The sequence below is a fragment of the Labrus mixtus genome, chromosome 2 (genome assembly GCF_963584025.1).
Source record: "Labrus mixtus chromosome 2, fLabMix1.1, whole genome shotgun sequence".
NCBI lineage: Eukaryota > Metazoa > Chordata > Actinopteri > Labriformes > Labridae > Labrus > Labrus mixtus.
The window spans coordinates 15,025,808-15,052,557 of NC_083613.1; the positions used below are offsets into that span (position 1 = coordinate 15,025,808).

At 40.4% G+C, this 26,750-nt stretch overlaps 2 protein-coding genes across 2 annotated transcripts; one reads left to right on the forward strand and one right to left on the reverse strand.

Annotated features, from left to right (window-relative positions):
• Window positions 1-1,585: 1,585 nt before the first annotated feature.
• On the forward strand, window positions 1,586-9,759 carry LOC132986050 (adipose-secreted signaling protein-like). Its single transcript, XM_061052941.1, has 6 exons — window positions 1,586-1,755; window positions 3,938-4,018; window positions 5,250-5,386; window positions 5,524-5,677; window positions 7,428-7,550; window positions 7,853-9,759. The coding sequence occupies exons 2-6, from the start codon at window positions 4,000-4,002 to the stop codon at window positions 7,951-7,953; spliced, it is 534 nt and encodes a 177-aa protein (XP_060908924.1). The 5' UTR covers window positions 1,586-1,755; window positions 3,938-3,999; the 3' UTR covers window positions 7,954-9,759.
• A 1,362-nt stretch (window positions 9,760-11,121) lies between these two features.
• On the reverse strand, window positions 11,122-25,995 carry LOC132985937 (E3 ubiquitin-protein ligase TRIM39-like). Its single transcript, XM_061052933.1, has 11 exons — window positions 25,836-25,995; window positions 20,151-20,737; window positions 19,228-19,408; window positions 18,545-18,640; window positions 17,754-17,843; window positions 17,486-17,629; window positions 15,351-15,498; window positions 14,061-14,105; window positions 13,926-13,952; window positions 13,658-13,833; window positions 11,122-13,499 (listed from the first exon to the last, which is right to left on the reverse strand). The coding sequence occupies exons 2-11, from the start codon at window positions 20,717-20,719 to the stop codon at window positions 13,137-13,139; spliced, it is 1,839 nt and encodes a 612-aa protein (XP_060908916.1). The 5' UTR covers window positions 20,720-20,737; window positions 25,836-25,995; the 3' UTR covers window positions 11,122-13,136.
• Between the last annotated feature and the right edge of the window lie 755 nt (window positions 25,996-26,750).

Below are 26,750 nucleotides of genomic sequence, written 5' to 3' on the forward strand. Positions count from 1 at the left end.
CAACAGGATACTTCACCCATTTGCATTAAGCATTGTATAAACTGGTAGTATTTTTGAATGGTTGTGCATCCAGCCCTCATTTCCCCCTGAGACTGGAAAGTTCTGTATTTCTGAGTCTGAAAAGGAGCTTCCAGTGATGCAAAATGACGATTTTTGCATCACTGGAAGCTGTTGCGGTTAGCGGGGTGAAACTACAAAGCTAGTTCCTCATATTTTCAACCACTGAAGCTACAGACCAATCACAGATCAGTGGGTGGGAACTCACTTCCAGAATCGAAACTTAACGTCTGCCATATTGCTTGGAAGCTATGCTAACAGGCTCTATGGAGAAAGCTGATAATGGCAAAAAGATATAAATAGCCGGCCGCCGGGGCCACTATGCTATGCTAGCAGCTGTATGGATACAGACATAAAGTCTGTTTTCTGCCAGGAATTTCCAAGATCAATTCTGGAAGAAATCTCGGAATCTGTTGAGGAAATGGCCTCGTGTTGAAGTAAATATGTCTGTAAATGTTTTTATTACTATATTTCTACTGCTATATTGTATATTTTGGAGAAACTGTAAAGATCGAATTTCCCTCTGGGATTAATAAAGTATTTCTGATTCTGAACTAGAGGACCTTAGTGGGAGTGGCCTGCGGTGCTGTGCATTCTGGGATTTGAGCCAAAAAGACAATTTCTGCCTTTTCTCGGCCAAGAAGGCACCAACTTCAAAATTTATTTCACATTTCTATTACATATATGACCCAATGTCAATACAGATTCATGTTTCAACGGGTGAAGGATCCCTTTAATATGGGACAATGGGTTCAGAGCATGACTGTAGAAAACATGGATGTGGCCTCAGTGACATCACCATATGTGGTTTTATAAATAGGCAAAAGTAGCCAATTGCCATGGGGGCCTTGTGATCAATGGGGCGTCAAGGCATTGGCGATATAGTTGCCCAAGATGCCATCCTCTGAGAAGGCACTGGCATGTCCACTGAACTTTTTGAATAAGCTCAGAATTAAATGCAAAATGTAAATCTACAAAAACGTGAGCATCGACACAAGTTAAGACAGGAGAAGTGACATGGTTGGAGGGCCCCCCAATTGATTTTTGCCTATAGGGCCCCAACAGACTCTAGAATCGCCACTGCACAGAGCTAAACATAAACGTTAGGTGATGCTGCATTCAGCTGTTGAAACTGACTTCCAGAGGATCTGAGAATATTGAGATTTTTAAACAAAATCTAAAAAGTGATTTATTTTTGTCAAATCACTTTTTTTTCTCCCCTGCAGGACTTTGAACTGCAATTGAAGTCTGAAAGATGCCACCGGTAAATCAAGTTGATCGATTGAGCGATGGATGGATTGATTGATTGATTGATTGATTGATTGATTGATTGATTGATTGATTGATTGATTGATTGATTGATTGATTGATTGATTTTTGCGCACTTATTACACTATCTCCTCAAACTATAACTCTGCAGATGAGTTATAAAATCCGGAATAGGCTACTAAATGAAGAGCCATTTCACCACATTGCTGGGCCGTGTCCCATAAACTGCCTCGCGCGTGTCCGCTTTGAAGGCACACGCCCGCGCGCGCACGCAGCATGTTTGATCCTCGCCTCTGTCTGTACATCGCGGCTGCATCTCAAGGACAGAGTGTTTTCTGTCTCTGTTCACGGAGAGCTAACGACGTGTCACCGCTGCTGCGATGGCTGTAGAGCTGCACTGAAAAACGTCCTGCTCATCTTCGCTGAGAGGTACGTTCACCTGTGATGTTGTAAGCGATGACTGATGGTCTGTTTTGTAGGAGGGAGGCTGCACGGTGCGCGACAACAAGGCGTGTGTGTCTGTGTTTTGTGTTTAAAGGAGCATAGGCGCATGTAGATATCTGATTCCTCCATGTCCCAACAGTTATGGGACACTCATTAAATCAAAATCAGGCCTGTTTCTTTTCTCCTGCTCTCCATAAATCAACATCACTTCACTAACAATGACGAAGCGATTATGGTCTCGCCAAAAATGTTTATGTCTCCTAAAACCATGGGAATGATTTTCAAGGGAACATAGATATATAGATAGATATATAACGTAAAAGTAGGTCAAACTGACGAACATTTTAAAAATTAGTTGATATTTTAGACATTTTTTTCAGAAACGTTTTATTTTTACTGATTTTAATTTTGTGCTAAACTTAACTATTGTGCATAAACATGGGTAATGAAAAACAAGGAGTAGACAATGCAATTATAGCCTAATAAAACAGCCCATTTTACATTGAGTCATGAATCAACCATTTCCTGCATTTGTAACTAAAAACATTTTATCTCAGACTCAGATGATGATTATGTTTTCCATACAGATATCTTTTGTAAATTCTAACCATTGTTGCATGGGGGCACCGTTTTGTCCCTATTTTTTGTTATTAACATCTTACTCGTCTGCAAAACATTTGGTTAGGCCTAAATGTCCATCACCTAGCAATCGGATTGGACGAGAGGCATTGCAGTGAGGATATAGCAGAACAACATCACTGACTTGTGTTGCTTTCGTGTGCTCCTCGGGTGGTCGCGGTTTCAGAGTTGGGAAGTCGTTCTTCCGACCTCAGTGTGTTCCCGTGCTTTCAATTTGGAAAGTCGGAATGAATCAGTGTTAACTTTTCTAACTTCTAGGTCACTCTTGTTAAAAACAACCAATGGTAATGCCATATTATAAATTATGTTGGAGCAAAAAGGCAATACATTAATAATTTAAAAGTAAAAAAAAAACATCTGTTTCCCGCAATGTTGATGACGAGTAGGCTTTGACGTCAAGTCGGGAATCAAATTCTTCCCGAGTTTATGGGTTTTTGTGTTCACGTGCATTTTCCAACTCGGAAACTCGTTTTTCTGATGTGTCTGACACAACATGAATGCAGTTGATGTGCCTCAAAGAAATGAATCAGATAGACATCTCTTTCCAGATGTAAGCTTATGGGGGAATATGGGGGTATTATTTGACCCAATGGCATCTTGTGACACTGTAATACCTGGTTCGGCCACCATGTGAAATGGGCTTCAATGGTCAGCACACTTCCTGGGGGCTTGGATAGCAGCCTACAGCCGCAGTTCAATGGTAACAGCGGATTTCACCAATCAGAGATGTTGTTGTGACACCCTAAGGTTTTTTGTAGTAGATCTAGATCCAGGAGATTATAAATAAGCCATATTTTTCTTCAGGTTGATATTATAAACTTTAGGCAGGAGCATTTACGATAGTTTCAAACTCAGGAAGCTTGTGGAAAGTCTACCTTGAATGGCTAACAATCGATTCGCTGTGGAAAATGTATCACTCCGCTTCAGCAGGAGTTCTGAATACTTTTAAATGATTGACATTTACAGCTGACAGCGTTTTCCCATCTCATTCCTCATGACTCACACAACAGACCCTAATTTCACGGGTTTCATGATCAAATTCATTCAATCGTGTTTTATACATATTCCCAGAGTGGATTTTTCCACCCAAACTCCCTCCATGTCCATCAATTTGTATTTTAGTGTTGTTTTTCGCACGCGTTGAGCCATTCTTCTGTTGTAATTTAAATATCATCCCTCTCCCTCCTACCTATCCTTAGACGAGTATAGGCTTTACGTAATTCTAAAGTGTGAACTAGAGCGCTCTGATGGCCTTGAGTCTTTTCCGCTTGTAATATTTTGTCCTTGGATTGCTGTATCCAACTGTGAGGAACTTTCAGTTTTGGTGGATTTGGTGCCCCCCTGTGGACAAAGTGTGAAGCATGTAGTGCTTAAGAGCACTGAAAAATCCAGATTTGGAAACCTTTAAAAGATTGTATAGCCTAGTACTCAGGTTGACCCTTTCCAGTTTTTCTTCAAAAGTAAGCCGGAGCACCTGATCCTGTGCAGAGGTGTCATGTTGGCTCTTTCTGTTTCTCCCCTTCCTCAGGAGGTCAGTGATGACATCACTCGGATATCGTCTAACTGATCCAAATTCCTAACTGCATCACCATGGCAACGGGAAGAAAAGGTAAGATTGCCCGGGCTGTGTTCATGTGTGTGAATGTGTGTTCATGCATGTGTGTGTGTGTGTGTAAAATAGTTATTTTCCATACTCACATGGGGACTGTTGGCCATCGCCATTATTGTCTTATCTTTCATGTATATATATATATATATATATATATATATTATTTTAGATTGAAAAATAGCGAGATGTATTTAATATTAGAGCTAAAAATACTAAGATAAAGGGTAAAAAACCTATCTGAGAGTGTTTGTGCTGACCTTCACTAGTTTGGTGTTCATACAGTTATGTCTTGCTGCAGACACCAGGGGGCAGTGTTCCTCCTGATTTCATGTTCAGAAGATATTGAATTGCAGGACAAATCAGGGGAAGAAAAGGCTTCACAAATGGGTCATAGGAAAGGGAGGGGCGCTAAATGTTCTCATTTTCTGCAGCAAATGGCTCTGCTCTTTTTTTTCTTTTAAGTCTGAGCAATGACAATAAAGGCACACAGCTCTGTGCAACTTACTTGCGCAGAGTAATGCATCAAAACACTATTATACTAAATAAGAACAAAAAGACAAAATGACTCTGTCCGGACTCACAGAGATTAATGTCCTGGACGTCTTTATTAAATGTTTCTCCGCTCTCTAGTCTCTCTTTTCATTATTTTGTAACCTACCCTACATTTTCTGAGCTCCCGCAGATTGTTTTCATCTGCAGCATGTCAGCATTAGGTAGGGGAGAAAATGTACAGATTTAGATGACCTAAAATTATGGAAAGATGTCCAACAGGTCTGCCTTCACCACAGCAGTGATAATAACACAAACTATGTATAAAGCACTTTTGAGAAACTAAAGAAACTTCAAAATGACGCATGCTTACATCCCCTGACACCTGAAGAAAATCAGAGATATTATGATAAACTGCAAGTTTTGAGCACGTGTGACCCTTCAATGCAGAAGTATATATCAGGCTTCATGGTGATTCTTTGTCCTTGAACCCAGTCTGGACACTAAAGAAAGTGCCCTGAATTCTCATAATATGTGTCTTATTTTGAAAAAATAGTTTGTGTTGGACAGTGATCTTTTGTTAAAGTAACTATTGTTTACCTGGTGCTCTTTTTTAGTTAACCAATTTCCATTTTTTTTATATAGGATATCTTCTTTGACTTTTATAAATGTATTTTCATTACATCAGGATCATGCTTAATTGTTGGGATATTTAAGGTGTATCGTCTCTTTGTCATTATAGACTCCACCTCCAAGGCGGGCGGGGTGCGTTTCCCTGATGACGATGAGCCCCCCGGCTCCCCAACACGGAGAGATGACCACTCAAACCTCTCTTCTCTCACTGCTGTCCTCGAGAAGGATGGCAGCTACTTGGTCAAGGTTTGTCCGTGTTTGTGGCTCTCTTGGTCTGTTGTGTATATGTGTGGCAGATTCTCAACGGTTCCTCACAAGCTGAAGGGGGATCCGGTGGGTTGTCCAGAGTATGAAACTATAACAACTACCCTCTCCCTCACTAGGCTGGTTTCCTGAAGAGCCATCACTGTTATGAGATCGTCTTCACTGTCCCCGATGTCCCCACAGTGGGAAAAGAGCTCTCCTGTCTTCCTTCCTGCTCTCCATCTCGGAAACCTGCCAGCCTCCGGATTCACCGTATAAACTCGACATTAGAAGGTGAGTTAAAAAAAACCATTGTGACAAAACCAAATACGTGCAAAACATGGAGAACAGAAGAAATGCATTGAAACTACAACCATTTGCACTATCACGCTATGTCCTCATCACAATATTGAACAACGTATGGATGGACACATCTCAGACTTCTTTCATATCGGGCAGGCCCAGTTGGTTTTATGTTTTGTTCTTTGCCTTACCGAAAAATCAATTACCCTTCAGAGATAAATTGACCCTTTGTTAAGCCCCGCCCTCACCAGGAAATAACCCTCTGTCAAGTCCAGCCCTTATACTGTTAATAGGTAAGACCAAATCTCATGTCACCAGGCTCCTTCCCATTTGAAATAAGTAAAAATCCCTCACGATTTTAAAGACTTTAATTTTTTTATTGATTTGATTTGTAAAGATAAAGTAGGGTGTATAAGGGCAACTCAAAATCTCTAAAATAATTGTAAAAATTTCACCCCAACGCACTGAAAAGAATTAGCCCAGGCTAAAGTCTGTCTAACTGAATGTAGCCCAGCATCAATTGTTAAGAGAGGCGGTCCTCTGATTGGTGAGTCCACGGACCAGTCAGAAAGCCAACAAAGGGTCAATTAAGTTTAAGGTTGATGTGGATACGTGCATGGATGGTCTGGTTGAAATAGGGAGCTTTTCACCAAGTCTGCACCAGGTTGTCTTACTCTTGGTCTACCACAATGATTTCCTGACTGCACGGTGGCAGTTTTCATATTGATTCATTCACAAGTCGATCCATGAGCATCTTTGTTGTATCCGTCATCAGACACTAAACAAAAGACAGGGCTGACTACAACACACTCGTAAAAAACAGAGAAGGAAACATGAGCAGACCTCTGTTTCAGACTTTATTGTTTTCTGCTAACACAGGCAGGTTTACAGTCTCATTACTGGTTTAGTGAATGGTCGCCAATACTCTGATTGGAGTTCAGCTGCATTGATGGCGGATCAGGGACTCCACGACCCCACCCCATCATTGATCATTGATGCTGCACGCAAGGCATAACAGGGACATACGTATTCTGCCTCCAAATGGGAGTCTGTAAGCGCCATGTGATAATCTGAGAAGGAGTCCTAATGTAGGGGATCCCCTTAGAGGTCAGTTAGCACCACTATATGATGCCAATGTTTGCGCGTTTCCTTCATCTTAAAGTATAAGATGAATTTACACATATATTCTCCCGAGATTTAAAGCTCTGTAACTTTTTTTCTCCTTTGAATGTTGGTGATGCCCTGATTTTTGCTCATACACATTTTACCATACTGTAGACGCCTGGCATTAGAAAAGACAAAGGTAGTTAACCAGCAGCTTTACACAGATTCAAGGTGGGATTTTGACTTATTCTCAGCCTTCACATCCAGCCCTCCAAAGAGGCCAAATGAAGCCTGTGCATCAAATATGCATCCGACTTTATCTCAGGGGACTGAAGGTTTTACTGTAGTGCTGAGTCAACAATATCCTGCACATACATGAAACGTCTCAAAGTGCAGTTAAAGCACAGGAGGCGAAAATACACCTCTCCTCTGTCAGCACTTTTCTCTGATGACCATGAACAGTGACTGATTAAAATAACCCTCCCTCTCTGCTCCTTTATTCTTATTTATCTGTTCCTCGATATCACTTTTAAATCACAGTGTCCCTGATCAGCTGGAACCGACTCTAACACACACAAATAAAACTCAAAGAATGAAAATGTTGAGTTTGATGAACCCTCTCTTTCCCCATCTTTAGGAGTGAAAGTCCAGTGTGAGTACAGGGCTCACCAGGAGGGGGTGCTGCAGGAGGAGATCACCCTGGTTACCAAAGGGAGGAAGGACAGCAGTCTGAAGGTCAGATTCCAGGCCAAGGTCATTGGTATGTACCACTTCTACCTCTACACACACATTTACAGCTCATGGATATTTAGTACCTTTACTAAACACTCAGACTAACACACATCCATCAAACAGCTAATTTTTAAATGCTCCTGTCATTGGAACATAAAGCAAAATGTTTTATTTTAAAATTGAAAATAGTATGTATGAAAATAGGTATTGAGTACGGTTTTATTTATCAGCCTCATATCAAGAATTGTGTTTGTGTGTCAACCCTAAAAAAAAAGAGCAGGTTTTGTCTTTTCACTGTTTGCATCTCTCTCTCTCTCTCATTCTGTTCAGACCCACATCATGGGACTCCCGTGATGCTGGAGGGGGTGAGGTGCCTGGGTACAATGAAAGACGCTCTCACAAAGCAAAGCAGCGAGCGTAAGAGGATATGATGCAACGATACACACTTATAATAATGTACATACATGAATATATTTACTGCATATCTGAGACAGTGTTATTCAGGGCAGCGCGGGGCAGCAAAGACCAAGGAAAGTGAAACCTCTTTGATCAGGGAATAAGGGTTCTGTGGTGCTTTATTATGCTATTGTGGTATTTGAACACATTTGTTAGAAATTAATGAATATAATACTGTGTTTTTCAACAACAAAATTCCTGAGAGAGAAAACTTAAACACCACCAGCTGTCCAATCAACACAACCATGACGCCTCTGTTGGTGGAGGTTTAGTGAACCAGCACACACAAACAGAGAAACACACAAACTGTCAAATCAAAATCATGATCTGCACCACAAATAAGTCATAACCTCTATAACACAGATTTTATCTGTACAGCTGCACAACCAAGGAATGCTTTGTCTCACGCTGTCCCCTCTATACTTCTGACCTTCAGGAGCACTTTCCCAAACACTGTACAGCAATTTATTTTCTGATATACATTGAGCACACTGTAGACTTGAGCTGTTGAAATCACATAGTATTCAAAAAGCATGCTAATATTCACATATCTTAAAACAAACATGTCACCAAAAACACTTCAGTGTGTGAATGTTTGACTGATGAGAAAAAATAAGTTCTCTCTGGTTTGTGCTGCTTATTTTTTTAAGATGAGATCTTACTCGATGTTAATCTACCTTTATGTAGCCTGTTTCCTGTTTTATGACAGCTTGTATCAGCAGTTTGAATGTACCGTATGCTGACAGAGATTGGGGAGTTTTCCCTCCTGTACTTGCATGATGTTTTCTTTTTGTAATTAATCAACTGTCCAATTCAGATCAGGTGTGTGTTAAATTAAAAGATGAATGTGCGACTTTTTTATCCGGTAGATGTCGCTCTTGAGCATCAGCATGAAACCAAACAACAACTCTGCCGGACTGAAACCTCCGCTCTCCCCCAGCGGCAGACCTCCAGCCCCCCTCCACTCGTGTAATAAATAGTCCTTGGCTCGAGCTGCAATCACCTGTGGCCTGCATTGTTGAGTTAGCAGGCTAATGTTAGCACTCTTTAGTTAGCTCATAGATTCACATTGCACATACATTTACACGGAATTAGCGTGATCTAAAAACGCCTATGTGACATCCAAATAATCAGTGAGTATGTTCTTCTTCTTCTCTCAAGTCCTTGACTAAAACAGTTTTTATACACAAGGGAAGGAGCCGGCCTTTCCGTCCATGTAAACACGGCTCCGACAACAGTTCAGCTGGAGGGACTCGAGCATCTCACTCACTGTAGACAGTCATGACTCAGAGAGACATTTACAGAGGTAATACTTGATTTCTGCTTTATTAATATGTCGCACATTCTTCCTTTAAGTTCATGCTGCAACAGAGTAAAGTGTAAAGTGTTTGTTACTGAACTGTATTAATAACATTTGAACTTCAGGAAAAAAGGAAGACGTAGCCAAAAGTGTAAATTACTGATCACAACTATTTTTTTTTATTTGTTTATTTAGCAATTTACATATTAAAGAAAATGTGAGTTGGTTGGAAAATGTGTTAATTGAGTCTCAAGCCGTTTTCACATATGCACATAATATTATGAGAATGTTGGGAGAACCTCCCCTGAAATCCTCCTGATCGGGTTGTTCACACATACACCTCGCAGCAGGAGACGTGTACCTGTTGGAAAGGACTGGGGGGCAGGGGGTGTCTATTCAAGACATGGTATTAAAAGAACGATGCAGAAGTGGCAAACGAAGAAACAGAATCCGCTATAAGGCGCTTTAATGAGAATATTTGCCTTTATATCAATGCTACGTGTAGTTTGACAGATTTACAGTACACTAAAAATAGCGGAAAAGATCAAACTGGAGAACAGAACACATTAGTTTAGTTTAACTATGTGCACGAAGATCATACCAATCATGTGAAGACAGTCTATGGTCCTGCACCAATTGCAATGAAAAAATTCCTCCCCATCCCCCCACCAAGATAATAGTGAAATAGTGAAAAAATGTGGCTGTTTGCGTTCACATATGCAGCTCACCCCGAAAACTTCAGAAGTTTTTCAGGAGTTTTGTGCAGGTGTGAACAAGGCTTCAGAGACATTTGTAGGAATTTCTTAGAAGCAATTTCTTATAAGACAAAGATCAGACGTGCCACAGAGAACAGTGATGTACAACTTACAGGTGTGAGTATAATTCTGCAGACTCAATGAAGACTGAGTGCACATTCGTCCAGGTGGCTGTTGTCACTTCACTTTAATTTTAACTCAGTTTAGACTTGAAGTCATCTCTACTTTCATTTTTATGTCAAATTAATTCTGCTTCATGTTGCATACCATCATATTAAACCCACGAATCAGCCAATCTCATGGTGTCCATTGTCTTGTCCTGATGTTTCTTATCTGTGTTACAGAAATGACCACAAAATTATTCGCCGGAGATAATCAGCCTAATGCTGAGGCTTTAGTATATTTTTTGATATGATTAACTTTAACCATCTTTACTCCATTTGTAAGAAATGAATGGTACTACTGAATCAGATGAGGATTGACCTCCAATCATCTTTGCCAGTAAGAGCTTTGGCTTAAATTGAACACAGATTTAAAATCTTAAATGAGAGGCCCAGCTGTAGTAGGCTTGTCTAAATGCTTCAACATTAGGTGTTTGAATCTGTAGCAATGTTACAAGAGAGCAGTAGAAAGTGTCCCCACCTGATCTGATCAATGGCATGTTGCCATAAGTAGATTTGACAAATTCACCCTTTATCACAGATTGGATTACTGTGAGCTAACCAGAGAGCCTGCATTTTTTTAAAGCCCAACAAGCAACTTGAGAAACAACTGTGTGTTTAGATCAGATATGTCTGCATATTGAGGCAGTTCGTCTGAGTCTCATCTACTTATCGTTAAAGATATAAACCAAAATGAATGTTTCCTGACATACTGGGTGATGAAGTCAAACCATTGGTCGGTTCAGTGTTGGAGTTTCCCAGTGCCTGCTGTTCTTTCAAAATGAAGAAGGACAAATTATTTCTTCAGGAGGCTTAACAGAAATTACACTGATGACAGAGATATGAAAGAATAACAACCAAACTTCAACATTGTAGTCATGTTTAATCACCACAGTTAAATGTATAAATTATTACATGACGATGAGATCAATCAATCAGTCCATTTTTATTCATGTAGCATATCAGAACAAAAGATTTAACAGGACACGTTAAAAACTATTGTACTATTTGTTTAATTATTGTCATCTTTTCTGTAAACATGTAAACTATACTATCAGCGGCGCTGCCAGCCATAACCCTGGACACATCCAGCGTACATTTTATTACCACTATAATTATTTTCTATGAAAACTAAACCTGTGTTTAATTATTTTTGTTTCTTCATGATGTAAATACATTTGGAGGCACATGATTGGTGTAACATAACTAATAACGGTAAGCAAAGTTTGCGACATCCGGTTGGTGACGCTTCCCGGTCTGCTCGCTCTCATTGGCTATTGCAGGTATATAAATCTCTTTCTCTCTCTCGCTCTCTCTCTATCTCTCTTGCTCGCTCAGTTACTGGGATCATATGTGTGCGTGGGAACCAAGAAGAAAAAGTTGTCCTACACTCCTTCGAATGGTTCTTGTGCTCACTATGAAATTTAATCCTGGCAGCGCCACTGCATACTGTCCGCCATGCTCAAACCCTTCACCTTGTATCAGATTGAATTACACACTTATTTATTCATCAACTCTACTGTCTGATATTATTGGACGTCATTCAAATATTTTATGGTTTTTCTTTCAAATCAAACATCTGAAGACATAAGAAGAAAAATGTGTTCTAAAAACTGCTGATTTTTGTTCATTCATTTCTCTGGGACCTGTTCATAAAATTATAGTTATACATTTAACATTTATTAAAAAATCACATTTTATACATTACTCCTACCATCTGAGTAAACTTAACATGTTAGCATATTAACAACACACAGTCCAGTATTTGATTTGATTTGTATAGGTCTGTTTTCTTGTTTTCTTGTATCCAGAGTTTTCTTTTTTGTTAAATTTGGGATATACTCAGTAACACATCTAAATCTTAAAAACGAGATTTCATACTGATATGACATGAATGTAGTTTCATGTGTACATTTACTGTATTGAAAAACAGCCATGTTATACACTGCAGCAGAAACTTGTCTTCCAGCAACTAATGGGAAAGAGGGAAAACATTTTTGGTGTCTTTTATGAGCAGCGTCTTTGTTCACTTTTGGGTAAACAGCTTTTTCATAAGCAGGAAAACAACCCTGAATCTGAAAAGGTCGGGACATTTTGGAAATCAATGTTCCTGTCCTGTTAATAGCCTTTATATTTTATTTTAATCTTTACAAATGTCTCACTTTATTGTAGCAGTCTATGTGGGAAATGATATACGATTGTAGAATAGTTTTAGTTGCAGTACCACAGTTGACCACTGGTGCATATTTACAGCAGTGTTGACTCGTATTAATGTAATCTTCTCTTTTAATGGATCCATAAACCAACCAGTTTCCAAAGCATTTCTCCGTTTCAACTTTTGATATGTCATGTTTGTGCTATGTTGAATCAAATATAGAGTTCCAGTGTTGTATTTACAATTTACACAACAGTCCAACTGCTTTGGAAGCTGGTTGGTTTATGGTATATTAAAAGAGATCAATACAAAAGACAAGTCAATGCCCCAGTGGTCAACTGTGGTACTGCAACTAAAACAATTTTGCATCATATAAACTAATATTTGTGAAACTTTCCAGAAGATCTAAGTTGGCAATCAACATAATGCCAAGCTTCTGCCATGCAGAGTTTCACAGATTTTGTAATTTAGGCTTTGTCATTTTTTTGTTGGATTTTAGCAAGAGCTGAGAGTCTCTGTGCTCTAAAACATGCATAAAGCTGTGTCTCAATACTCCTAATTTCCAATATTTGGACGTGAGGATTCTGAATATTTGAACAGAAATATTGGATAGTGCTGATTTCAGTCTGAAGTTTTGAGCGTGTCAGTGACACCACAGCCTAAAACAACCTGTAAGCTAATGTCCTGCAATTAAATATGTTCTAGCTTTGTTTGAGGAGCTCAGTCTCTTCTAAGAAAATGTGAAAAATGTATCTTTTGTAAGATTTCCATACGTTTTTAGTTAATTTTATTTTGAGACAGGGCAGATGATAAGCGGAGCCTCGTTCCTTCCTGATTTATTCGTACAGGGGCTGAAGAAGGGATGGAGGGTGTCAGAAAATGTATCTTTGAAGGTGTAGATGAGCACTTTGGCATCCACGTTGTAGAAGGACACCAGCCCTTTGTCATAGTCCACATAGATGCCGATCCGGGATGGTCTGACGTTGACTGTCAGGTTGGTCGAGGGTTCTGTTCGGAAAGCATATTCGGTTCGATCCCGCAGGCTGAGGAACCAGTATCCATGGGCGGGGCTGACAGTGATTTTGCCCTTTCTGTGGACAGACCAGCTTGCCACTCCGAGGTCCCAGTCGGTCTTTCCTCCCACCTCCACCTGGAAGTGTGGCACAGTTTACTGCAAAGACTCTGAGGTTCAGACCAATTAATTGATTTTGAATGAGATGGAGGAATTAAATAGAAAATGGGCTGGTGGTCTGAAATAAAGGAATAATTAATTTCACATGTAGAACCCTTCACATTGTGTCCACCAACCTCCCAGTAATGACGTCCTGAGTTGAAGCCCTGGCGGGCCAGCACACACACCACCCGGTCAAAGCGCTCTGGGTTGTCCGGTAATGACTGATGGCGCTCGCCACATTGAACCTGCTTCCCGTCGACTGAGATGATGAGACGCGGGTGGGATGTGTTGGGATCTAAAGTGATGTCATCTAAAGTGAAAAAGAGAGTAATGGTTGGACGAATTTGACATGTAACAACTAATGCGGTTATGTCAAAATAAAAAAATTAATTACACCCATACCTGAGTATTCTTGAACCCTCTTTATCTCTGAAAGTAGGAGAATATTTGCATATTTTATTTTGTATTGTCACATCTGTATTGATTGATTGACCTCAGAATGAGCAGGAAAACTGGATTTAAATAACATTTTCTTACTTGGGTTGGGCCTGGCTACAGGTTGGTCCAACAGGGATGGCTTGCCTGTTGATCAGAGAAAACATTTTTTTATGAATAATGGTTGGATAAAAATATAATTTATCTATTAACATACAGTCATTTACATTCTGATTTAGAGACATAATAAGCTACAAGAATAAAATGGTTTTTGGGTAGACAACTGGCTTATATGATGCAGATTAGAGCACAACGGATTTTACTTTTTTGGGGCTGATATTGTTAGCGATGTTGGCTAGGGAAACAATCCAATACGATATATCGGGCGATATCTTTCTTATATCTATCTTCGTTCTGTAGAGCTAGGTATAGATTTACACATATATTGCATTGATCCCTCAAATGCAGTTATCAAACACGTGGAAAAGATATATCATGAAGACAAGATGGTCACTCAACTGGAAAGTAACATGAGCATGTACATGCATCACTGCTTGACCCTCTGGAGAGTGATAATGTAGTCCATATAGTGCACTTTGCTGGTGACAGATAACTACTAGTGTAATACAATGAAACTTAAACTAAATCTTATTTGATAAGTGAATAAATCAGTAATATTGGCACGTCTGAGATAAAATGAGCTGATACCGATAGTCACTGGATATGCTAATATCGGCTGATATTATCGGCTGGATCATTGATCGGTCGGGCTCTAATGCATACATACATGCAGCACAAACATTTGTAAAAACACAAAATTGAAAAGAAACATCCATCATTTAATGATGATAGATGTATTTGTCATCTGAGGGCCTGATTCAGAAAAGGATTGTGCCCACTAAACCTGTCATGTATTTCCCAAACTGCATTGTAAAAAGCATCTCTGTGCATTGGTGCTTTTCAGCATATAAGCCTCACTGAAAAAAAAAGTCTAATTAAAAAAAAAGATGCCTCTCATAGCCACGCACAAGTTGAGTGAAAATGTATCATCTGTTGAGAGTTGGCGGTAACTGCACTGCAGTATTGATAAGGGATGACCCAGTCAAACTTCCCCCTCTGGGTGACTAAAAAAGGATAAAAGCGCAGGTCAGCGCAGCACAGAGTAGAAATGACCACAGCTTTTCTTAACAATCAGATGAAAAACAAGAGAAAACTGCACAGAGCAGGACTATGCCTTGTGAATAGGACCTTGAAACAGAGCAGGGCAACCAATGCACAATTCATAATGCTATTAGCGATTGCAAACCATTCGTAGTGAATTCCCGCCTGGGAGTTTTTCCTCTGAGGAAACTTCTTGAATAGATCTTCACTACAGTCAGAATGCAGACTCACAGACTTCTGGCAGTTTCCTCAGCTCCTCATGAAGGCTCTCCACGGTTTGAGTGACGGTCCTGAGAATCACTCCTGACGTCAGCTCAGACACCACCGAGACCCCCGACCAGTCCTTGGAGGGTGGGGGGTTGGACACAGTAGGAAAAGTCTGCAGAAGGAAAGAGACGTTAAACACAGAGACAACATCGGTTTCTTTAAGACATAACACTTTTTGTGAATTTTAGATCCAAATCACTTCATCTACAAATAGTGGGGGATACTGAGGGAAGAATGTGCAACATTTCACACAGAAATAAAGCAGAAATCAAGTATATCCTCTGTAAATATCTCTCTGAGTCATGACTGTCTACAATGAGTGAGATGTGCGAGTCCTGCCGGCTGTGCTGTTGTCAGGGCCGGCCCGTGGCGCCACTGGCGCCCCAAATGAGTGAGGCAGTAAAGTTGAAGATAAGAAGAAGAAATAGAAGGAAAAATTTGTTTAAATATCACTAAATATTATTTATCTAATAACATTTTAATACTATTATTTAGTAATGATACAAAAGATTCCATGAAGACACAACAATGTTACATCACATATTTATATTTTCTTGCCTCCTGCTTGACCCGGCGCATCACAACACGGCTACTCGTTACCTGCTCGTTGTGGAGGAGGAGGGCAGGTGACTTATTGGAAGTGAGTGACACTGAGTATACCGATTAATATCACATTTATAAATGACCGTAATGTAAAAAAAAAAAGCCCTCGGGAGCCCAGGGACGAAAATGAAGAGGAGGAAAAATCTGAAAAAGACACAGAGGTAACGTGCTGCACAGATCAATGATTTATCTGTTGTAGTTAAGCTAGCTTGTTATGGATGGAGGATAGTAACGTCAGTGTTTCCTAAATCCTAATCAATAGCTCAAGTTAACATCAGTTTATTTCCACTGTACTTTCATAAGGTAAAGGTCATTAATAGGTCATATAGTTTTAAGCTCTTGCCTTTAGAGTATTGATGTCTGAGAGCATGTATGGATTTTGTGCTAGAAGTCCTCACTAAATAGATGGTTGTGCATGCTGTAGGTCTGGTTTTAAGGAAAACATTTGGGCTCACATGAAAAACAATGCTGAGGTTTCTGTACTGCTCTGAAGAGAATATAATATAATGTGTTTACACTATATTATAAAATGCAGATTGCTTCACAAATACTCATCTTCTCTCTCCAGATGCAATTTTAAAATATTTCAAACCATCCCCTGCCGTCCCCGGGCCGTCTGTGACCACTTCTGCTCCCTGCACTGTTTGATATTGTTTGTTCTGTTACACTAGTTATTTGTATTTATTTTATTTTGTATGTATTTATAAGAAATATTAGTGTTATTGCCATTTTATTCATGTTTGTTTATAAGTATTTTTTATTTTAAAATAAAGAAATTCTGTTAAATGTAAAGCTGTAAGCCAGTTTTCTTCAAGTGGATGAATTGGATGAATATTGTCTTTGGTGGTCAAACAGGCTATAATTTAAGGGGCAACAGCTAACATCTTGCATAAGGCACCAAAATGGTTAGGGCCGGTTCTGGCTGTTGTCACAGTGTTTACATTGTTTTTACATGGACAGGACAGCCAGCTTCTCCCCTGGCATATACAAGTTTATTTTAAGTCAAGTACAAGAGAAAAGAAGAATAACATACACATACTAAGTGTTTTTAGATCACGGTCATTCTGTGTCCATATGCAGTGTGAAGCCACGAGCTAACTAAAGAGCGCTAACATCAGCCTGCTAACACAACAATGCAGGACACAGGTAATTGCAAGGACTATTTTGTCCGCCACTTGAGCTAAACTCATTCATGTGAACGCGATGGGTGAGAGGTTGGAGGTGTGTAGCTAGAGGAAAGCGGAGGAGAATACACCGTTTACAATGAGTCAAATATGTAACATAACTAATGTACATATAAGAGGTTTAACACATAACACACTAATAAAGTCGATTCTAACTGTGGGATCCAGGATGTATGAAATTTGACTGATGAACAGGCGTAGCAAAAACACAAACTTTCCTAACTGTTGCTGCCATAAAGCTCAACATTGACAAACATAGGTTTGAATTTAGACAAGTGGGTTTTACATATTTTAGCCCCCATTCATCCACACCTTGAGGAAGTGTACGTAGTCTTCAGACAGAACAAGCTGGTTCAGAGCTGTGCTCCTCCTCTTCAGTTCGGATATCTCATCCTCCAGCTCGCTCAGCAGACTCTGAGCTCTGCGCTCAACCGCTCGCCAACTCATCTCTATCACCTGCAGGCAACAGGAAACACACAGATCTTAGTAAATGTGGAGGTGTCAAAATACTGCATTTTGTTTAAAAAACAAATCAGGGGGCATTCTACATGTTAGAAAACACCTCCTGTGTCACTGTTACCTCCAAGACTTCAGCTTGGCAGCGCTCCACACTGGAGATCATCTTGGTAAACACAGAAACCACTCCGCCCGTCTCTCTTTCAGCAGCAGCCTGAATGAAGATATGAACAGCCATGGTTTGAAAATGTGAGCTGAGTGTTATAGTATATTGCAAGTCCAGCAGAATTTAAAACATATTTTTTTCGCTGATTGACTTTGACGTCATGCATCACTGATTATACAGTGTTGTAAACTTGGCCAAAAATGTCACATTCTTTTTTTTAATTATTATTTATCCATCTGAGTGATCAATATAATCTGTTATCAATTCATAAGACCGTCTGCCCTCGTTCTCCCCTCCTCCCCTGTCTGCCACTGCCGAGCAACACACACACACACACACACACACACACACACACATATAGACGCACATACACATTGAGAGAGTTGCTAAGGTTCATCCAAACATTGATTACATCTATTGATGTGCATCCTTTCCCTTTGTGAAGTCTGTAAAAAGTTCAGATGCTGTTCAGAAGTTTAATCGTTTCGTTACGTCGTTGACAAGAAGCTTCCTCAAGGTGCTACTCATGTGTTGGGAAAACTGATTAATGTGAAGAACTTTAAACATTGAAACTAAAAAAACATTCATAAAGAGAGACAAACTTAAAGATAGGCGGGGTAAGCAGCCTGAAGAGAACAATCACTGATTGGTTTGAAACTGGATGAGCATTACATTGCTAATTCTCAAACCTGTTCAAGCTCTTCAATCAGATATGAATCTGAAAAATGACCCAGTTCATTAAAACTCACCTGTATCTCTCGTAAAGATTTCTGTATTTCCTCCATGTTCCTCTCCTTCTCACAGATGATATCCTTCAGCTCCACCTCTGAAATACCTAACTGGGACTGGAGAAGAAAGGAAACACACATTTTAAAACACTGTCACCAAACCCTCAACAACAACATCATCAAATCCTTTTTTTGTACCACTCTGTAAACATCTTCACTCATGCTGATAAAATAAACATTTTATTAAGGGCTGTGTGGGACTTCTTTTAGAGCTAGCCTGCAGCATTTTGCACTTCAGCACTGGCTTCATTTTTCAACCCTTAAATTTCCTGTATGTAGCATTTGCAAATAGTAAGCAACCCTTCAATTATTTATGATTTTTGCAAGAAGATGAACAAGACAACTTCAAACAGACCACTGACACACACACACACACACACACACACACACACACACACACACACACACACACACATACACACACATACACACACACACACACGCATACACACACACACACACACATACACACACACACACGCATACACACACACATACACACACACACGCACACACACACACATACACACACACATACACACACACACACACACACACACGCATACACACACACACACACACACACACACACACACACACACACACACACACACATACACACACACACACGCATACACACACACCTTCTTGATTTGCCACTCTCTCTTGGCTGGGGTTACGTTGTGTCCTCGGTGCTCTTGTGTCTCCATACAGACGCTGCAGACGCAGGTGTTATCAGTACGACAGAAGAACTCCAGGCCTTTCAGGTGGATGGGGCACAGAGGCACGTTGGAGGAAAATTCAGTGGAACCACTCACAGTGTACCTGTTACAGCATTTAAACAAATGTTTGACATCGACGTTGGTATCTCTTTTACTCCAGACTCATGAAAGCTTCTCTGTTTTTTGATCTATAAAATGAAGATACATTAATTGTCGGCAGTGTCAGATTTAACTGGTGTATCGACCGGAACAATGTCAAACCACAATTAGCACAGTCATGTGGACTACAAGTAAGACTGAAGGCTGGTGTTGTTAGCGATCCTAACGTTAGCCACGCTATACAAACCTATTTGACACCATTTACAGACGGCCATTTACAGACAATGCACTGCTTTTCGGTCCACTTCCACTGTCTGGTTCGGATCATGTTCTCACATAATGTACAGAGAACTAAACTCTGGTGCAGTTGGAGGCAAAACAAGACCCCCAATTTCAAGCGGACCAGAGTTTGGTTCTGTGGTGTGCACTGGAGTTTGTTTGAGCATTCACACCACGTTGGGTCTTTGTAGATATAGATTTAATTAAGAGTGCTGCTCTTTTTGTAAAGTGTCTTGAGATTACATTTGCTATGATTTGACACCAGACAAATTAAGATTTATTGATTATGTTCCTAATGCTCTGTCAATTTCACTTAATGATGTAAAGCAATTGTCTAAGTTTATATCTTTTGAACCCTGTAAATATTAGGTTAACTTGTGTTATTGCACAACTAGCGTCACCTGCTTTTGCCTTGATTTTTTCATTACATTTGATCTGAACACACATTTGGGAGTGTAGTTTGGTACCTGCGTGGAGGTGAGTAAGGTGGAGGCAGGTCATGATGCACTGAATTCTGAGCTTGGAGGGACGGGCAAGTTTTGACAGGCCCAGGGTTTTGGGGGATGTTGGGATTGGAGATGCTGTCTTCAGGCACCCCGGGCGATGGGAGTTGCTGAAAACGAGTCATCATCTCAGCAAAGATCCTGTCTGGCATCTCCCCCGGTCTCTGAGGCTGAGACGGGGCTGGTTGTTGCTGATGCTGAGTATGCAAGTTTAGACCCTCGTCTCCTCCTCCGTCTGTTCCATCCATTGAAATCCCAGCGCTGGCCAACCATTTGAACTGTTCAGTGATTTCCTTCAGGGTTCGGTTGATTTGGAGCTCTGGTCGCTTACGGAAGGACTCCTTGCAGAGAGGACACTGGTAGATCTTGGAACCACCTCCTCCACCTCCTCTTCTCCCTCCGTCCCAGTAGGAGGAGATGCAGGCCTGGCAGAAGCTGTGGCCACATGGTGTAGAGACCGGGTTGTTGAACACATCCAGGCAGATCGAGCAGGTGAACTGGTCTTCGGACAGAAAGGAAGCAGGCAACGCCATTCAGCTGTACCAGAGATGCTGTTGAGAGAAAAAAAAAATATTCAGAATTAATTATTTTGTGCTGGCTATAACCAAACTACTTTTCAAGCAATTTTGACGTCACAGACACAAGTCAGAATAAAATCATTAGAGTTTTGCTAGAGTTGGGGGAAGCTCCTGTGATCTCAGTCGTTTGGTATAAGGTGGTCATGAACTCAAATTTTGTTTTAAGCCATGCTTTTTCCTCTCTTGGCGTTATTCTAAAATCAAACGTGTATATTCAACAATTCTACAATTCACTTGCAGACACTTTTGTCCAAAGCGACGTATCACAAGTCTTTAGACTTGTCTTATGACGTGACTCTTGTCAACAACCAATTGGAGAAGTCTCACCAACAACAAACAGGAAGCTGCAAACTTGTAAACATTACAAGGAGGCATATAGGAACATGCAATTACTGGACTGTGGAAAGTAGAGGAACTGGTTGAGTTGTAGAGAGCGCATGAATGCCTCTTTGACATGTCTTCCTCTTTGTACCACAAAAGAGTAGAGAAGGAGAAAGGTGGACAGAAATCCCTCAATGGGGAAATATTTCAGCCATAGAGCAAAATCAGGGACAGCTCGATTATAATTACAAATATGAAAGTAATCTATATTTTCTCAGGTTTGAGAGCCACAGCAATTTCTGTCCAACTTGTCCATTCGTCATTCTTGCTCTCTCCATAACTCCAGCAGTTTCCCCTCTCTCCAGGCTTGCAAAATGTTAGTCTGTGACGGAGTGACCAAATACTGTCAGAGACAACTGTCAGGGTGGCAGACGTTGGTTATAGTCTTTTAAATTGTTTTCAAAGTCTGCATGAAAGGCATTAGTTTTCTGCTTAATTTTGTGTTTCATTGTGAAAAATATGACTCCATCATACATATTCACATGGCAAGCACTTTACTCTGGACTGACAGATGCTGTTGAGTTTCACATTGCAAATGGAGAATCTAAAAAAAATCATTTAAAAAATCTAATTTGATCAACAATTGACAAGACAATACACCGGGGAAACCAAAAGGGAAATCCAGCCATACTTCAACACTTCTCAATACATGCCTTCAGAATGTGTCCAATTCCCATTAACTACAGTTAAATAATTACAAGATCAGATCGGAAATGGAGTGGTATGTGCACTATTCAGGAAAGGAGTAAATTCCTGGTTGACAGTAATGTCAACAAGCCAACAGTTGCGACAAATGGTATGTGCATGATAAGCCAAAGAAACAATCAAACATCTTTAACCTTGCTTGCCGGCACCTGAATTAGTTGGTTCAATGAAATTGAAATATTTATATTGGACCCTCAATGGTCAATTGTTATGTCCAAGCTGTACCCCTTCCCCCCACCAAAGTAGCCATAAGCTAGGTTAGGTTAAAAGACCTGCTGTCCCAGCTCTACTGCCTGTAAACCAGTGCAGTGGACAGATAGCATCTCAGGAGCAGCACAGTTTGGCAGTATTTTGATCTAAAATGGAGATAAAGTCATTTGCAGGCTGTGTCAGTTTAAATTGGCCCAGTGATCGTATCAATGTGTAACCAGCACAGCTCTGTGAACATTAAGACCGACGGCTGGCGATGCTACTACGGCCAATGTTAGCCACACTCGCCAAACCAATTTAACAGTCTTTACCAGTAAACGCTGTGATCCTGTGTTTAGTTGAGTTAAAGAAATTGTACTCAACTTTTTGTGTTTTCTTATCTTTAGACTATTCTAGACTCAAATCTCAAATGAATCGCATAGGAACATCCCTAAAAACAAGATATTTGTTAAATCGTTAGCTTGTTGTATAACACTCATAAGCAGTAATGTTATGTGTCTGCTAACATTAGCAGTTGGTAGTTAATGGGTCATCATTGAATCTGTATCTGTGAATACAAGTCTCTCTCGTTCAGTCTGATTTGCTGATTGTGGTGATTGTCGGTTCAGTCATATTCTATAGGACTCTCAGTTTGGAAAACAAAGCATTAGAAAGATACATCAGCTTGAGGTGTCCCCCCATGAAAGCTACTCGAGGCATCAGAAACATCTCAAACAGGTTCTGTTTGGTTATGTAAAACACTGCTAGGACAGTTTCACGACAATGAAAAGGCCCTTTCTTTCTGTCAACACTTGCAATCTTTTTTTATCAGATGTACTGAGGCAGTAGCTGATTACACAATCAACCTCTCACAGGAAGAGAGCAAGCAGGTTTCCAGCTCTACTTTTTTCAATATCTTGATGTTTTGTCACTCAGCAATGCAGCTACAGATACCATGTACTGGGTCGACACTTGGTAACACCTATCTCACTGACTGTTTTCTGTTTCCAAACCACTATGCAGGTTTCTTACAACTCCTTTAACATCACTCCCAAGCTGTGCTACAGCTGTGTTATGACAGTCATCTGTACCATGCATGAATCTAAAGAAAGTATCATCAGCCTAATCATTGTTGCCTCTCAGCTCTGGTATCTTACATGCAATCATTTTTGTTTCATTTCTGGAGGTTTTAACATACCAGTCTCTGAGATTCATGGGTGTACAAAGGAGGTTGATAAATTAAGTTTGTGATGGGTTTGTTACCAGGCCAGAATTGAGTTAAAAAGTTAAAGTCCTAGGCACTCAATGTGGGGAAACTCTTTTTTTATTACCAAAAATGTCAGGCAAACTCATGCACACCATCTAAACAGCACAACTTCATTTGCAATGTTTCAGTTTTGGTACCAAACCATTGCCAGTGAATTTCTGAAAACAAAGAAAGCTTTGGGAGCTTCAGAATCTGTCATTTTCAAATACCACCAATAATTCATCCATCCACGCTAAGTGATGTACCGAAAATCAAACCTAGCAATACATAAAAAGAGAAACCAGGATTAAAAATAGTTTGACTCCTCTTGGTGTCCAATGGGCCTCATGTCTTTTGCAGTGTTGGATTAAGCAACAGTCTCTGCGTCATCAGTTGTTTATTTAGCAGGTGAAGTGCTGAATGCTTTGTATTTAACTGTCTGTATCCTTTTATGAAGCAACACAAACACACACACTTCCATTAAAGAAATTACTCTAAACAAACTCCAGAACAAAGTCTGTTTGGATCTGGTGAATGAAAAGTACACACATTAGGGCGAGTTTTCTCAACATACCTGAGGACACACATAAATACACACACACACACACACACACACACACACACACACACACACACACACACACACACACACAGGTGGCTGCAGTACAGGTAGCACCAGTTTCCCATTGGTGAAGCAAAGCTGCAGAGTTACAAGTATGAAGTAAACAACCTAGGCATAGTGATCATATCTGGGACAGATGACACAAGACAGTTCAGACTGGGTTGTTGTGACGTTTCAAGCCAAAAGTATAAATCTACAGATTGAAATTTCTGCTGTGGTAATCAAAAAGTCAAATTAAAAAAATCACCTGATTGACCTAACGAGCATGTCTTTGGACTGTGGGAGGAAGGGTTGGTTGGATTTGAGGAAGCCAGAGTACCCGGAAGGAGCCCCCGCATGCACAGGGAGAACATTACCGTCATGTTTACGTAATGTACTTCCTCCTGAGACCAGCCCTCTGAAATGTTCTAGAAAGTTTCAGGAGTGCAGAAAACATTGGGTTGATATATTTTGTAAGAGGAGGGGGGGGGGGGGACACATCAAACAGACATGCCTGCTGCTGCCTTGGTGCTTTTTGACACTTGTTTTCTGCCATTTCGCTCTCGCAAAACCAGGGAAAAAAAGCCCTAAAGTTGGAAAATTGTCTAGTAACTCTGCTTCCACCGAGCGGGGTAAGGCCTATACCACCGGCCAGCCAATTTTCAAAGATGACAGAAGAAATTCATACTATCAGACGGGAGAAGCAGAAACCGCCTCAAGTAACAGCTCTGCGATTGGTCAGCATTGCGCACCATTGCGCCATTCGCTGCCACTTTAGTCAATGCAAAGCAAGCAATGCGGTCCGTCTCCGGCGCGTGCCAGCAGCGCCTCTACGTTATTTTTGATGGAGTCCGCTAATTGGACAAAATAAATCCAGAATGTCAGACAAGGAAATGCACAGAGCATCCGGGCTATTCCAAAATAGAACTTGGTCGTATTTTTCAACACTTTATCAACATCAAATGAAAAACAAAACAACCTCAGAAAGACAAAGACAAAGCACGTTATTCTCTTTATTCCCACGTGACAACCAGCGCTGACTGAATGCGTCATGTCGTCATGTCTCAGGTGTACGTTGAAGTTACACAACACAGGTCTACATCACCTGTCGACAGCACCATTCACTACGTTGTTACATAAGAAGTAATCAGTCAAAAGCAAAGTTCTGAATAGTGAAATGACAAAAACTACACCGTGAATACACTCCTCTAAGCTGACACATGTTCTCTGGCAGTTTTTATCTGTACACAATTCATTTAGCAGTCTGAAGCACGTGCATGTATTCAACCCTTACAGGAACAAATGTTCAGCTCATAATGGGGGAATTTGTGAGTTCTACACTTTCATTGAAAGCTCTCTTTCCACCCACACCCATTTTGTGACTTTTCACACACATCTCACAACAATATACCTTTAATAATAATGAATGGATGAAAATTAAAATGGCCCTCATCTGGATACATGAAGAACATATTAAGAGGAGGGGTTCTCACAGGATCAGAGTTTCCCATAGATTTTAACACTGATAATGACGTAGCGTCATTACCACCTGCTATGTATTCTATGTATAACCTTGAGCACTCATTTAATTTTCAGGGTGCCGGTAGCCTAGCGGTTATGACATGCACCCCATATACGGAGGCAATAGCCAATGGGTTCAAATCTGACCTCAGCCCTTTGCTGCAAGTCATCCCCCACTCTCTACTCCCATCATTTCCTGTCTCTCTTCAGCTGACCTATCCAATACAGGCAAAAAATGGCCCAACAAAAAATAAAACATTTTAAAATAATAATAAAAAAATAATAATAATAATAACATTTTTAGCATTTTTTAGGTTTTGTAGAAAACCATTATGACCGTTAAAAGTGTTCAAAAGGCCTCTTCGTGGAGCAGATATTACCCAGACTCTAAAAAGAAAAGCGAGGACTGCAGTGTGTTTGTGTCTTACCTGTGGCAGAGAGGAGAATATTTCAGCGCCGGGGTCGGTAAACAGATGCAGCGTGTTTGTTTGTCTCTCTCCCTCTCTGTAGTCTTTTCTCCTTCTGTTAATCCTCACCTCTGCTCGTGAGTTGTTGCATTCCTCTCCTTTTTTTTCTTTTCCTCCGTCATTGTGTTTTCAACTTTCAACCCCACCCTCCTAACCCACCACCTGCAAAGTTTACCCAGCCCAACCTGCTCGACAGGTGCAGCTGTGAAAGTATGCATCTGTAAGTGTCCCTCTCTCTGTCCCTACGTCTACACCGACACTCCCATTTGCTGTTTTGATCACATACCACAAAATAAGTACGTTGTTGCAGAGGGAAAAAAAGTGCATGCTAAATGATCCAATGAAGGAATTTCAAGGTTGAAATAAAGACAAGTCCGGCCAAATGTGAGTTACATAATAGATTAGACATTATACATTATATAGGTACATCTGCCACAGCTTCGCTAACTGCAACCCAACACATTTCATATACAGACTTGGATGTGAATGTGGCTGTTTTTTATGTTGGCTGCACAAAACGCAGACTGCGTGACAGACTGGCTGAACATAAATACGCCATTAGGACTAAAAACTCGAACAGCAGGCCACACTAATCCAGAAACTATAAAAGGCATGGCCATTGAAGTCCTCCCCATAAATCTCAGAGGGGACTTTTGGGATCTACACACTCAGGGCCACTTACTTTCCCGGCCTTAACGAAGAGATGGATTTCTTTTGTTTTCTCTAACTGGTTTTTCTTTGGCCCTTTTCTTTTTAGTAGCCTATATAAATCCTTGTGATTTCATTTCCAGGCTAACGCCCACCGGAAGTGTATATGTGTTTTCTTGTCTTAATGGTGTTAGGCCTCACTGTTTCTTGAACTGTGTTTTTCATCTC

Bases quoted from the DNA above. Each gene is read 5' to 3' on its own strand.
- LOC132985937 (XM_061052933.1), bottom strand. From the start codon at position 20,719: ATGGCGTTGCCTGCTTCCTTTCTGTCCGAAGACCAGTTCACCTGCTCG. The intron at 18,641-19,227 runs GTGTGTGTGTAT...TTTCTTCTCCAG, and splicing joins GAGAGTGGCAAATCAAGAAG to TCCCAGTTAGGTATTTCAGA. The intron at 13,834-13,925 runs GTATGGGTGTAA...TTTTCACTTTAG, and splicing joins GAGGGTTCAAGAATACTCAG to ATGACATCACTTTAGATCCC.
- LOC132986050 (XM_061052941.1), top strand. The intron at 5,678-7,427 runs GTGAGTTAAAAA...CCCCATCTTTAG, and splicing joins TATAAACTCGACATTAGAAG to GAGTGAAAGTCCAGTGTGAG. The intron at 7,551-7,852 runs GTATGTACCACT...CATTCTGTTCAG, and splicing joins ATTCCAGGCCAAGGTCATTG to ACCCACATCATGGGACTCCC.